The following is a 12,850-nucleotide window of genomic DNA, read 5'->3' on the forward strand; positions in this document are numbered from 1 at the left end:
GGTCACATGGTTTTGGTTTTATGGTTTTAAAAGTCTTGGATTGTTTTATATGTTCAAAGAAGGAAGCATTTTGTGTAAGCATAAATGATTCTCTAAAACTTGATTTCCCTCTTGTGCAGTTTTTGCACACCTTTGGCAGGTGTTTTGGTAGTGATAGCAGTGCTTATTGATTCAAAAACACTGCTGACTTGACTTCTTGTTTTTAATGTCCTGATTCGTAAAACACATAAAAATAACAGTAAGATGTTTGGTTTGGGGTGTAATGATAGCAAACTGCCATTTGAGAGGAATCAGGGTGGGAAACAGGGTTCTAGGGAAGAAGCTGAATTATAAATACAAAGAAACTAGAGGAAGAATTGGGAAAGCCTACCATGCTGGATTTGCTGTACTCCGCAGCAGGGTGGATATCCTTTGGCCTCCTTACTTAGGAGGCAGCTTTAATATTAGTCTTCTGCTAAAAGAGGAATGAAGGAATAGTTCTGTTTTCATTTTAGCTGGTGAGTCTGTGTGGCCTGCATGTGAACAGGAGCATGCTCTGTCAAAGAGAATTAACCACCTTCCCCGGCTTTCCTTGCATATGCAGCATTAATGATAACCTGTGCAATAATGGATTAAATGCTTATTTTCATTTGCTTTTCCTTAGTGTGCTTTTTAGCTTGCATTGTAGTTGATAGAGCTCAATGGAGCATGGTATTTTTTCTATAAATTTGATAATTCATTAGGAATTAGCTTAAAATGGTGATTCTTCTAAGAAATACCATTTTAAGCAGAGCTGTACGTTACATGGATTTTTTAAAAAAACAAAAGGTATTACCTTTCTGCAGTTAGTAGTTCAAATGAAATATATGAGTATTCTGAGATCAAATCTGTACTTTGTTGCAAAAAATCCCAGTTAGCAGCTAGAATGTGAATGGCAGGTATATCTTGGACTTTTCCTGGAACTGTTCATGTTTTAAAAGTAAATTATTTAATATCTTTTTTATTTGCTCTTTCACTGGTGCTTATCTAACTGTAGAAATAATTTTCCTGAGGTTTCACCGGGTGAAGAAAATGTCTTTAAAGTTTCAGACCAGCAAATTGTTGATATTGCAAAACCAGCATGCTCTTTAATACCAATAATACACTCTTTTGAGAGAATAGCATGAGAAAGGTCAGGCTGAGATATGTTAACTGGTGCCTGTGGAAATCTGCATCAAATAATAAAACTCTCCAAAATTTAAAGAAAAATACAGCAGCATGAAAGTAGCTTGTCTTTCATTAACAGAAAATGTTACGAGTGTTACAAGTGTAACAGAAGTGTTACAAGTGTATGTTCTATTACCTTCTGCATAACAGTGTATAGTTTTTGTACTGCAGATGTTGGGTATTAACTATACAATGTTAAATGCAATTAATTTTAAAGTTCTTTGCCAGATGCTATCCTTTTCTCTTTCTTTCTGCCTTAATTGCTATCTTAGTTTTAAACTCTTCCTCCTTATTTTGTAGACACTGCTCTCCTGTTCACTACTTCTTCTCTGTCTTTACGTCTCACCACTGGGCCTCTCTCAGTGTCTGTTTTCCCAACCTCCACCCCAAATTCCAGCTGTATATCTACAACCAATTGGTCAGGTAACTGTATATTTCTCCAGTGATAGACTCTTTGATAGAGCATGCTCTGTTCAGTCCTAGAAAGTCCAGAGGTTCTTCAGCAGTGGATGTGTTTCCAGATCTTTATCAATGACACAGACAGCACCAAGCTGAGCAGTGCAGTTGATTTGCTGGAGGGAAGGGATCCATCCAGAGGGACTTGGACAAGACTGAGGGGTGGGGCAGTGTGACCCTCATGAAGGTCAACAAGGCCAAGTGCAAGGCCCTGTACCAGGGTCAGGACAACCCCTGCTGTCAGTGCAGTCTGGGGAGGGAATGGATTTAGAGCAGTTCTTCAGAGAAGGACTTGGAGATGCTGATGGATAAAAAAACAGAGTATGACTCTGAAGTGTGCACTTGCAGCCCAGAAAACCAACTCTGGTTTGGGCTGCATGAAATAAGAGCAGGTTGAGGGAGGTGGTTCTACCCCTCTGCTCCACTCTGGTGAGACCCCACCCCAGTCCTGTGTCCAGCTCTGGGGTCCCCCGTGTGAGAAGGACAAGAACCTGTAGGAGCAGGTCCAGAGAAAGCACAAAAAATGAAAGACAGGAGGGAACACCTTTCCTATGAAGAAAGGGTGAGAAAGTTGAGCTTGTTCAGTCTGGAGGAGAAAAGGCTCCAGGGAGACCTTGCTGTGCCTTTTCAGCATATACAGTGAGGTTGTAAGAAAAATGGAGAGACTTATCAGGACCTGTAGTGATAGGGCAAGGGGTGATGGTTTTAGGCTGAGAGGGTAGATCTAGATTAAATACAAGGAAGAAGTTCTTTGCTGTGAGGTTGGTGAAGCACTGGCACAGGTTTCCCAGAGAAGCAACCTGTCCCATCCCTGGAAGTGTTCAAGGCCAGGTCAGATGGAGCTTTGAGCAACCTGGTCTAGCAACAGGAGTCCCTGCCTATGGTAGAGGAATGAAACTAAATGATCTTTAATGTCCCTTCCAACCCAAACCGTTCCAGGATCCTAATCTCTTATTCCTACTGTCTTCTGAGTGGCAAACAGTCAGTTCACTTTGCTCCCAACTGTCTGGTTGCTACTTTAGAATAGCTGCTGAAACCTCATAGTTTGGGCTTATAGTAAATATACCTTAAAATGTACAAGTACAGTTTAGAGCAGCAGGTTAACACTAATATTTGAAATGCATGGATAAACTGTGTGATGTTAGCACCAGGGAAACAGACTTTGAAATCATGCTGCTATAATCTGAGTGCTGCTGCTTCCTCATTGCTCCCCCACATTTCCAGCTGCATAGATGCCAGATGTGCTTCTGCAAATTTTTTTTCTGCTTTTGAGGATAAATGTGTACGCTTGGTGTTGCAACTGGAACCGTCTAGATTGCAGTAAATATTAAGGCAATGCATCTGCTATTTTGTGGCTCTGGCCTTTAAAACCCCAGGGTTATGGAAGGGTCTGCATCTTTGGCCATGCTGCTTTGATTCTCCTCTTCTTGTGTTTTTTTGTTGGAATCCTCTTTCTCTCTCATCACCTCTGTTGACTTATCTTTCTTATTAAGTAGTTCTTTTGTGGTAATTATTTTCATGGCAATTTCATTAATTCTTCTCCTGTTTGTGGTCTTCTGGGTTAATTCATTTGACATCTGCTTTTAAGGAGTCCTGCTCTTTTGAATCCATTTATTTCAGCCCTCCTCTTGCATTTTATTTCAACTGGACTTGCCTCTCTCAAGATCCAGCAAACTGCAAAACTTCCTGCTGAAATCAAACAGAAAGAAAGAAGAAAAAGTTGCTTTTTGCATTGAGGTCATTGCAATAATGACCTCCAAAACAAGTTCTGACTAATTGGTACTGATGTGTGTGTGAGAGTAAGAGTGGATAGATCTGATAGTGCTGGTGAAAGACACAACATTGTCATGACTGTGCCTGTCATGTTTGTAATGCAATCGCTGTTGGTAGTTTGCTCCCTTAACGATACCAGCCTGTCAGTTTTGTGTTAAGTGTAGATAATGTTTGATGGTTGTCTATAGAAAGTGATAAAATAGTGGAATCTGTCAGCTTGGAGGTGGCAGATGTTCCAGAGATTCTGAGGCACTTCTGTTTTTCACCTCTTGTTTTGACCATCAGAAAGAAGATTGTGAGTGTCTCTAACTGGCTTCTGAAACTTCTCTTCATGTCGTAACTTGTTCCATTTGTCTGAATCTGTCTCAGAGAAGGACTTATCTGAATCTCAGCTTTTCTGATCAACTGCCAGCTCTCTTTTCCAGGGAACTGAACAAACACTAAGTGAGCAAAAGAGGAATGTCCCTTAGCAGGCGAGACCTGCATATTAGTCACTTCGCCATTCCTGTCTCTGTAAATAAAGGGTTTTTTTGAAACATGAGTGATTAAAAAACACAAATGAGATTATTATCTGCTTTGCAGCTTAAAAACTTTGATGCTAAGTGCTTGGTATGGCTTGAAAATTATAAGGACATTTGCAAAAACAAAGTATCACAAGTCTTTGAAGTCTGCCTTCTGTGGCACCACAACTTCTGTACCAATGGCAAACTACAGAGTGGATTTTTTACAGAATGATTCTGTGACATCTTAAAGCTTTCAGTGTAGGAGATGAATGGATGGATAGACGCTCTTCTCCAGACTTGGCATGTGGGAGGAATTGTGTGCAGTTGATGTTGAACTTGCTTCCAATTTACTGTCTGAAAAGTTAAGTGCTGTGGTTACTTCAGTGCTCAGAAATGAGACATGAGCTGGCAAAGAGAACAAGTATGTGCACACAAACCTATTCATACTTGCAAAATCCTGTGAGAGTTTTGTCAATTCTAAGGTTTCATGGATCACTTAAGAGCTCTTTATCAAAAAGAAAATATCTGCAAATTTTCAGCATGAGCTTTAATTTTTATTTCTTCTTAAACTAGCAGCCAGATATGTTAGTAGCTGGGAAGAAACAGTCTGACATAGTTATTCTCTTGATGCTGTCAGCTCACAATTAACATTCCAAGTGTGCCAGTCCATAAAGATGATGCTTAAAGGAATAAGGATTATAACTCCAGGAGGACTATTAATATAGAATCACCTTCTCTTATAATAACGTATTTGGAAAAAAACACGGGACAGCCGAGGTTACCATTTTTCTGTCAAAAAAGAAAAGTTCATTTTTCCAATGGTCACAGCTTTCTAGAAGGTTCCAGTTTAATACCACAGGTACTTTCCATGTCCTGAAATTGTGAACATTTTCTGTTCAGATTAGCACATAGTTTGTAACACTTTTAATGATTTTGAAGGGTTTTTAAATGTGAACAGCCTGTTTACAGTATGATGCAGAATTCCTGCAGAGCAAAGGACCCTTGTCCACTTGTGGGGTTTTGCAGCAGCACATCAGAAGTCTGGGAGATAGTGGTTATTGTGGCTATTATCCTAGAAAACAAACGGAATGAGTGCAGTTCTGGGAATGGTGGCAGTGGGATGGGTGCTGGGAGCCCAGAGTGTGGCTGCTGGTTTTTCCATGGTGCTGTGCTCTCCCGGCAGGTTCCTCACCAAGCGGGAGCAGAAGCTGATGCAGCGGCGGCAGCACGCGGAGGAGCTGCTGGAGTGGAAACGCCGCCTGGATGCCGAGGAGGCGGAAATACGGCGCATGGAAAAGCAGGCTCTGGCTGCCTGGGACAAGGAGCTGTTCAAAACCAAGATTGCCAAGAAAGAGCTGGGGGAGCAGAGAGCTGAGCGCAAAGGTAATGGGAACTGGGGGAAGTGACTCACATGACGAGAGTGAAGCATAATTTGACACAAGGATCACTTAGGTTTGCAGTTGTTTCCTTTTCTGATATTTTGGTTGTTTTCTGGACACTCTTAGAATCTGAATTTCTGCACTCTGTTGCCTGTTTTACACCATAGTTAGATATGTATTTCTCCTTTGTCATGTATCCTCCCAAGTGAACAGTGCAGCATAAGCCCAGTCACTACTACAGCGGCTTCTCAGTCACTTCTACATACAGTTTTTAAACTGTATTTCTGTCTTTCAAAGCAGCAATATTGGAGTGTGGCATGATCTTTTGCTGGTAGTCTTCTCAACTTACTCTGTTAAAACCATTTTCCCCAGTAGTGAGCAAAGTGTCTCTGCTTGTTAGCTTTAGTACTATTGGTGAGGATGGCTCCTGTCAGGGGCTGCTTTGCCATTGTCTGTTTTCAAAAAATTGAAAGAATTTTTTTCTTCCCTCTGTTGTTAATGCAACCTGTTTGAAATGTGTAGCTGTGGTAAAGTATGCTAGGATGTAATTAATATAAACGATACTACTGTGAGAAAAATTGAATTCCCAGATGTTGGGAGCTACAGCTTTACAGTTTTGTCTTAAGTGGATCACGATGAAGCACAGGGAAGTGAATTGCAGTGAGAGAAAATTATTTCAGGGATTGTTCTAAAAACATATCTAATTTCCTTTTTTTTCCCACTTTGCTGAAAGTAGGCAGCACATCCTTTGAATGTGCAAAGGGAATTCAGAGTAATGCCCTATTACATTGTTACTGAAAGCAGTCGTGGATTTTAGGCATTGTAAGACATTTTAGAGATGATATGTGTATGGGTCGGTAAGTTTTGTTCCAATAAACAAAAATTCAGCAGGAATGCTGACTTCTTATCAATAAGTGAAAAATATCCTTGCTTTGTACTGATTGTTTGTACCAGTAAGCACTGGAGCACAGTCCTGATTCAGAAGGAAAAGTCCTTCTCCCCAGCCTTTACTCAAACACTGAATAGTTCGCCATGGCTGCCTCAGTAATGCCGTGACTCCTGCGGAACTTAGTAAACAGGAATATTGAAAACCCAAATTATTATTTTGTTTGTTGCCATTTGAGAGACTCATGATGAAATCATAGCATTGAAATGTTTTCTGCAACTACTGTAAAGGAAGCAATCAATTCTAAATTCAAGATCTGGCCTGCAGATTATATGCTCCTCCATGACTTCTTCAGACTAATAGTGACTCTTGCTTCTGTATGGTCAACTGGAAGGACAGGTTTCCCCAATAATCTTTTTGGAGTGTGTGGTGTCTGGAAAATGTTAGAATATCCTGAAAACCTCTTCATTTTAGATATTCAGCAATCACTAAGAATGTTGGGCAGTTTTCACAGATGCACAGAATCATTTGGATTGGAAGAGGCCTTGTGAGATCCTAAAGTCCAACCTCTTACTGGTACCACTTTGTTGACTAGACCAGGCCATTAAGTGCCACATCCAGGTGCTTCTTGAGCAAAAATCATAGTTGTAAGTCATACTTCTCTGGTAAACAGGCTTGTTCTTGCTAAGTATTTCACATCAGTGTCTAGGTGAGTGAAATAATGCTTGTTTGACATGTACTGCTAGCAATTGCTACTTTATCTGCAGACAGCATAGAAAGTTTGCCTTCAACCTTATGCCTTCAGCCTCTGCATATAAGATGGTTCGAGTTCTGATGTGCTTTGTTTTTTCTCTCAGAAACAGCGAGTGAGGAAGAGTCTCCAGTGCCTTCTTGCTCTCATCGGAATAGTGAAAGCTCTATCCCAGAAGATCTTGGCAGTCTGCCTGCTGAGTCTGTCCCATCAGAGCCCATGGGCCATGGACAGCCAGAAAGCCCAGATCAGAGCACAATTAATGAAGAAATGGCTTATTCTGAAGATTTCAAGTCCTCTACCTCGCCTGGCAAACTGGTGAGTGAGCTGTTCTGCCATGTGTACTCTTACACACTATCAGAGAAGTGGCAAGTACAGCCATCCCAGTTGTCAAAGTAGAGATTACACTGTTAACTAAATCTCTTTTCTGTGTTTGTGCTATCATTTCACATTACTGTGAGTAATCATTGTGATCAGACATGTGCTTTGAAGCCTTGAGGAAATATTGTTTCCGCACAGAGTTTAGATATTTTTAAACTTATGGGTAGTCTTGTGAAGCATTTTGTGTATGTCATGTAGGTATGCAGTGCTAAGTGGTGGAACACTGACCCAGTTTAGCAGTGTGAATTAGCTGTAGGCTAGCTTGTTGCCATTGTAGAAATTCTTTGAGGCCATGGAAGCTATGCTCTGTTTCTCCACTTTGCCTTATTTGCAAGTAATGTATCCCAAAGTGTAGCTATGGGATGAAGAAGCAGGCCTGTAACCTCATGCACAGTCCTTTGGGTTTCAGGTTGTGTGTGCTTGCTGCTTAATTCTGCCTTATTGTTCTATTCCAATTGCTATTTCTAGTTGGATGATAATTTTGATGATTTTCATCCTGATAACTTTGCCCTGTGCTCAATAAGACACAAAATGCAGGGTCTGTGGGGTAAAATAACTGCTTATCCAGACTTATTACAAATACTTTCTTGGCAAATTTGTTGAGGAGATAATAATAAAATGTCTTATGTGTGCCGGGGGTTGTGTCTAAGGTGTTTTAAAGTGTCTGTAGGACAATGTTGAAGCATTAAGCATAATTTTGGAAGAACACTTGCTCTTTGAATTTTTGCCTGGCCTCAGAAAAATAGTCCTTTGTTGTTTGACTGATTCAGAATGCCGTCTTGCACCCTTTACATGAAGTGGTTAATTTTATTAGTTTATTTACTAGGAGTTCCTATTGCTGCAGATGACACAAACGTATTGAACACTTGTGAGTCAGAGCCATGTCAGTTCATTTATGTGTTAGTAGAGTAGTCTAAGCAGGTTTACAGAAATCTGGGCTCAGAGTAAGCAGTCTGCCGTTGCTGCTCTTGGTGTTATTGTTTTATTGTTTAGCAAAGATTAAATTCTTCTTAAGATTGTTATATAGGTACCACTGTTTGAGATATCCTCTTGCCATGCTGTTCTTTCCTTGTAACTGCCTCCTGATGACAGTGATCTTTTACTTTCAAACTGCAATTACTTATTTAACCTTTTCTTCTCTCAGTCTCCTCCCAAAAGCAGCATATCTGTATCAAAGCAAGACTCCAGCAAAGGCAGCCACAGAACTGGAGGACAGCTACGTTCACCTGTGAAGTCCCACCAGACATCTCACAACTGGTCTGATGAATCTTTATCTATGACACAGTCAGGTAAGTGTAATATCCACTTGGGTTTATGTTGCTTTTTCAAAGCTTTTGCTTTTAACAAACTTGAAATGCAGAAATAGATGTGAGGAGGCAGACAAATTCCTGGAAATTTTCAAGGATTGTGTTTGGTGGGAGTATTTTCCCATTATGAAATTTGATCTCTTCAGCTGAAGAAGATCTTAATGTAAGAAGATTTATACTTTATATCTTGTAGAAAGCAGTACAGGTTCTGCAAGCACATGTGAAGAAGATAAGAGTCAGTAGCTAAGGTGCTCCTAGGATTTAAAAATCCCTCCTTCTGCACCCAGCTCCAGAAGCAGAACAGCTCTGTTACATGACAGTACAAGAGACCTTTGGGCTTGCTCTGCCATGTGCAGAATCAATGGATGCTTCAGGACACAGGGGTTTATTTTTGGAGGAGGGTTTGGTCTGTGTGCAGTAAAATAGGGCCTAAGGTGGCATTTTGAGCTATAAAATCTCCTGTATGGACTCATGCCCTTTATCCAGTGTCCAAGCTGGCTGCCAGTAAATGCTGAGGGGAGGAATACTGGAAGTGAAGTGGTGCAGAGCAGCCCTTTCCCTGCTGTGCTCTCAGCCATGTGCATTGCAAGGGTTCCTGAGCCACCACCCAGTGGGTCACCATCCTCCACTCTGATCACCTGGGGAGTCTGCTTTGACTCTTGCCATGCTTTGAGTCTCTAGAACATTTTGTTTTCCACTGTGCAATTGATAGAGCACCACAAAATACTTCTCAGCAAATAAGATGCCATTAAAAAACAAACAAACAAAAACAAAACAAAACAAAAACAAACAAACAAAAAAACACAAACAAACAAACAAAAAAAAAAAAAAAAAAAAAAAAAAAAAAAAAAAAAAAACAAACAAACAAAAAAAAAAAAAAACCAAGAAGGGAAATGTTAAGTTTTCAGTGGAAAGAGAATTAGCAGGTTCTCTTGTGTGTACTGGCTATTGTTTGGGATGGTTGGTAACTTACTGTGAGAAACACCTACATATTTGCACTGAGTAATCTGTGTTGGGATTCTGTTTGGAGAGCAGTTTCCAACACAGTGAAGCTTTCAGCACCTTGATAAAGTTATTTTAAATCTCCATCTCAGCAGTCATTTAAGGAAACCATTATGAAATGTAGAGCAGGCAACAGTGATCATGAAAATAAACTTGTGTAAAACAAACTATTGACAGTCTTTGATTTCAGATTATAAAGAAAGGTGTAAGAGATGGGAAGGCGATCAGGATGGTGCTGCTTTCACAATAAATCATTCCATGGTAGAGACAGGTGTTCTGGCCTGCTGTGTAGCAGTGAGGTCACTGCCCTGTCAGTTTGATGCATGCGTAGACAAGATCATCAAAGATGAAAGCATGTGCAGATCTTTCCCTTATGAGTTGATCAAGAAATGCTGTAATTACACAGTGGTCACTTACTGCTAGGGAGGAGCTGTTAATTACAGTGGCATCACAAAGTGCTCCTGATTAGCAAGTGAGATTCCATTCTTCTTGTTTTGGCTTTGGTGGGGTTTTTTTTGTTGTTGTTTGTTTGTTTGTTTTGGGTTTTTTTATTATTTAAATGGTTAACAGCAGTTGTTAATGCAAAAAGGATACAGTAGGTTGATTTCATTTACTGGCTGTTGTTAAGAATGGAATCCTTCATTATGGTGGTTTGTTATATTCAGAAATGAGATAGATTAGAGAAATGTCAGCTGTTACTGCTAGCTGACCAAAGTATATTGGTAACTGACTTTCTAAACTACTAAGTAAAGTAATTGGCATTTATGAGCATCCAGAAAACATTACCAGTGATACTGAGCATTAGAGAAACAAAGCACCAAACCCTTGTCTGAGGAGCTGCAGCAATAGAAGAGGAAGGGGCACATCAGCTCAGAGAGGAGCTCTAGTAAGTCCGTGTCAGGGAAATACTTTGAAGAGCTTTTGATAGTTAATTTTGGTAGCACCAATCTGGGACAAGGATCTTGTTTTGCACTATGTTGGTATACATTTAAAACAAGAAACAAGTGGACATGGTCAGGTGGGTGGAAAAAAACAACTAGTGAGAGACTGGGGCAGTCTCTCTGTAGACTCTGAGAGACTAAGAGGAAATAAGGAAAGCTGTTACAGCAGAAATAAGAAAATCAGCAGAGTTATTGGTAGACTAGATCTGAGTAGCTGGGGACAGTGACAATCTCTGCATTGTTCAGATTGACTTCCCTTCCAGCTGCTGGCCAGTCAGCTCTGTATTTCATAAATGTATTTAGTCTAGGTGACAGAAAATCTGCATGGGCCAGAAACTTATACTTGGTTTGAAGTCCACTGTCCCAAGTGACATTCTCATCAATGATGTGTACTCTGCAGCTTGAAACTTGATAATATAATTGTGAGCCTGTGTTTCAAATATATTTTTGGTGTGCAGCTTTGAGCTATATTTTAAATACATCAGAAAATTAATTTCTGCTATACCAAACATGACAAGCAGCTAATGGTGAGGAGCATAAACATGTGGTTGGTGTGAATAAGCTTGGTAACAAGTTGTTGTATCAGTGCCTATCTCTTTTAAATTAAGCAAGATGCAACCCCTTTTAATATCTTACACACATAGTAGTGTTTAGAATCTGAAATCCCACCTTAAGAGTCTTACTATGTTAAATAATATGTTGACATTAAATTCTTTGCCATTTTTCTTGGGCTGTATTTTGTAATTACTGAATGACTGTTCATTGCTTTGCTTAGAATTTTTCGTGAGTTGCAAGTTTGTAAAGACTGAAACTAAACTTTTTCAGAAACCACCTCCGATCAAAGTGACATCGAAGGACGCATCAGGGCCCTGAAGGATGAGCTGCGGAAAAGGAAATCAGTCGTTTACCAGCTGAAAAAGGAGCAGAAAAAGAGACAAAAGGAGAGACTGAAGGCCCAGGAAGCCAGTTTGATCAAACAGCTGGAGGTAAGGAACAGAAGAAAGAAGGGCAAAATAACAGATTATTACCCTTGGATCAATCTTTATAGTATGGATGTTGTTGGCAGAATATTGTTTCAACAGCTGTGAAAGGCACATTGTTGTGGTAGAAGTGTGACTATTACACAGAATCACAGAACAGTTTGGGTTGGAAAGGACCTTGAAAATCATTTCATTCCAACCCCTCTGCCATGAGCAGGGACACCTTCCACTAGACCACGTTGCTCAAAGCCCCATCCAACCTGGCTATTTAACCATTTCCAGTCATGAGCCAAAGTCTTGAGGCAAAAATGCAGTTCCCTTTTAAAATGTCTATCTGTAATGGGTTGCTAGCAGCATTCTGGGGGTTATTAGGTTTATACACATTACTGTCCTAGCTGGGATTAAAGATTAGTGCTCATGTAATTTGGTTTTGGAAGTAAAGTATTGAAATTTTTAGGATTTGCAGCTGTAGATCTTGGGAAAGTTAAATAGATTGGTTTATAGAGAAACAGAGTGTATTCTTGATTCCTTTAATAGGTTTTGATTGTTGAATTGTAGTTGTGGTTTGGTGTATTAACAGCTGGAATTGTTTTCCTTGTGCAGTCATATGATGAGTTTATCAAGAAGACTGAAGCAGAGCTGAGCCAAGATCTGGAGGCATCACCAACAGCCAAACCTCAAATTAAAACTCCATCCTCAGCTGCTGCTGAAAAACCTAAGATCAAGGCACCACCACTCCATAGGTAGCTGGGATTTCTCCTTCTTTTTGAGATTATTCTGGAACTGATTTCTGTTTTACCCAAAACCATGGATGCAAGGAGAGCTGCTAACTGCTCTGCCTTTTAGCACTGAACATTGGCAGTATCCAATTGACCTATTTGCTGCTGTCACCAGACACAAAACAGATAAGATTTACTGTGTCTGTAACCTTACGCACCTCACTTTTCTCCTGCCCAGCCTTTCAGGCTCTATTTTCAAAATTTTTAAAAATAACATTTTAAATCGTAATTTTCTGTCATGCAAGAATTCTGCCAGATACTTTGTGTGGATTATCTGCCTCAAGGCATTTTTTTTTTCCATTTTGGTCACTCATTATGTCCACTGCACTGTGTGAGACAAACCATTCATCTTTGCAACTTAAATCTGGTTTAGATCTTATGTTTTAAAAGGTAGAGAATTCAGCTGATTTTCTGCACTTCCTACTGTATTTTTAAGCATTTCATTTTCTCCAGCAGATGGTGCAATTTTAGTGCATCCAAATAAAAAAAACCCAACAGAAACAGTGCAACTTTTTTTTTTTTTTTTT

The 12,850-nt window shown here is 40.0% G+C and overlaps 1 protein-coding gene across 3 annotated transcripts in view; it reads left to right on the top strand.

Annotated features, from left to right (window-relative positions):
- The window catches only part of CEP350 (centrosomal protein 350), a 57,756-nt gene that overhangs the window by 29,043 nt on the left and 15,863 nt on the right, over positions 1–12,850 (top strand). For all 3 annotated transcript variants that reach the window (XM_083868038.1, XM_083868040.1, XM_083868039.1), the window contains exons 26-30: positions 5,101–5,300; positions 7,040–7,251; positions 8,459–8,603; positions 11,390–11,550; positions 12,148–12,287. In XM_083868038.1, the coding sequence (XP_083724164.1) occupies positions 5,101–5,300; positions 7,040–7,251; positions 8,459–8,603; positions 11,390–11,550; positions 12,148–12,287 (858 nt within the window). The remainder of the gene's footprint in view (positions 1–5,100; positions 5,301–7,039; positions 7,252–8,458; positions 8,604–11,389; positions 11,551–12,147; positions 12,288–12,850) is intronic.

The sequence above is a fragment of the Zosterops lateralis genome (genome assembly GCF_965231275.1).
Source record: "Zosterops lateralis genome assembly, chromosome: 9".
Taxonomy (NCBI): Eukaryota; Metazoa; Chordata; class Aves; order Passeriformes; family Zosteropidae; genus Zosterops; species Zosterops lateralis.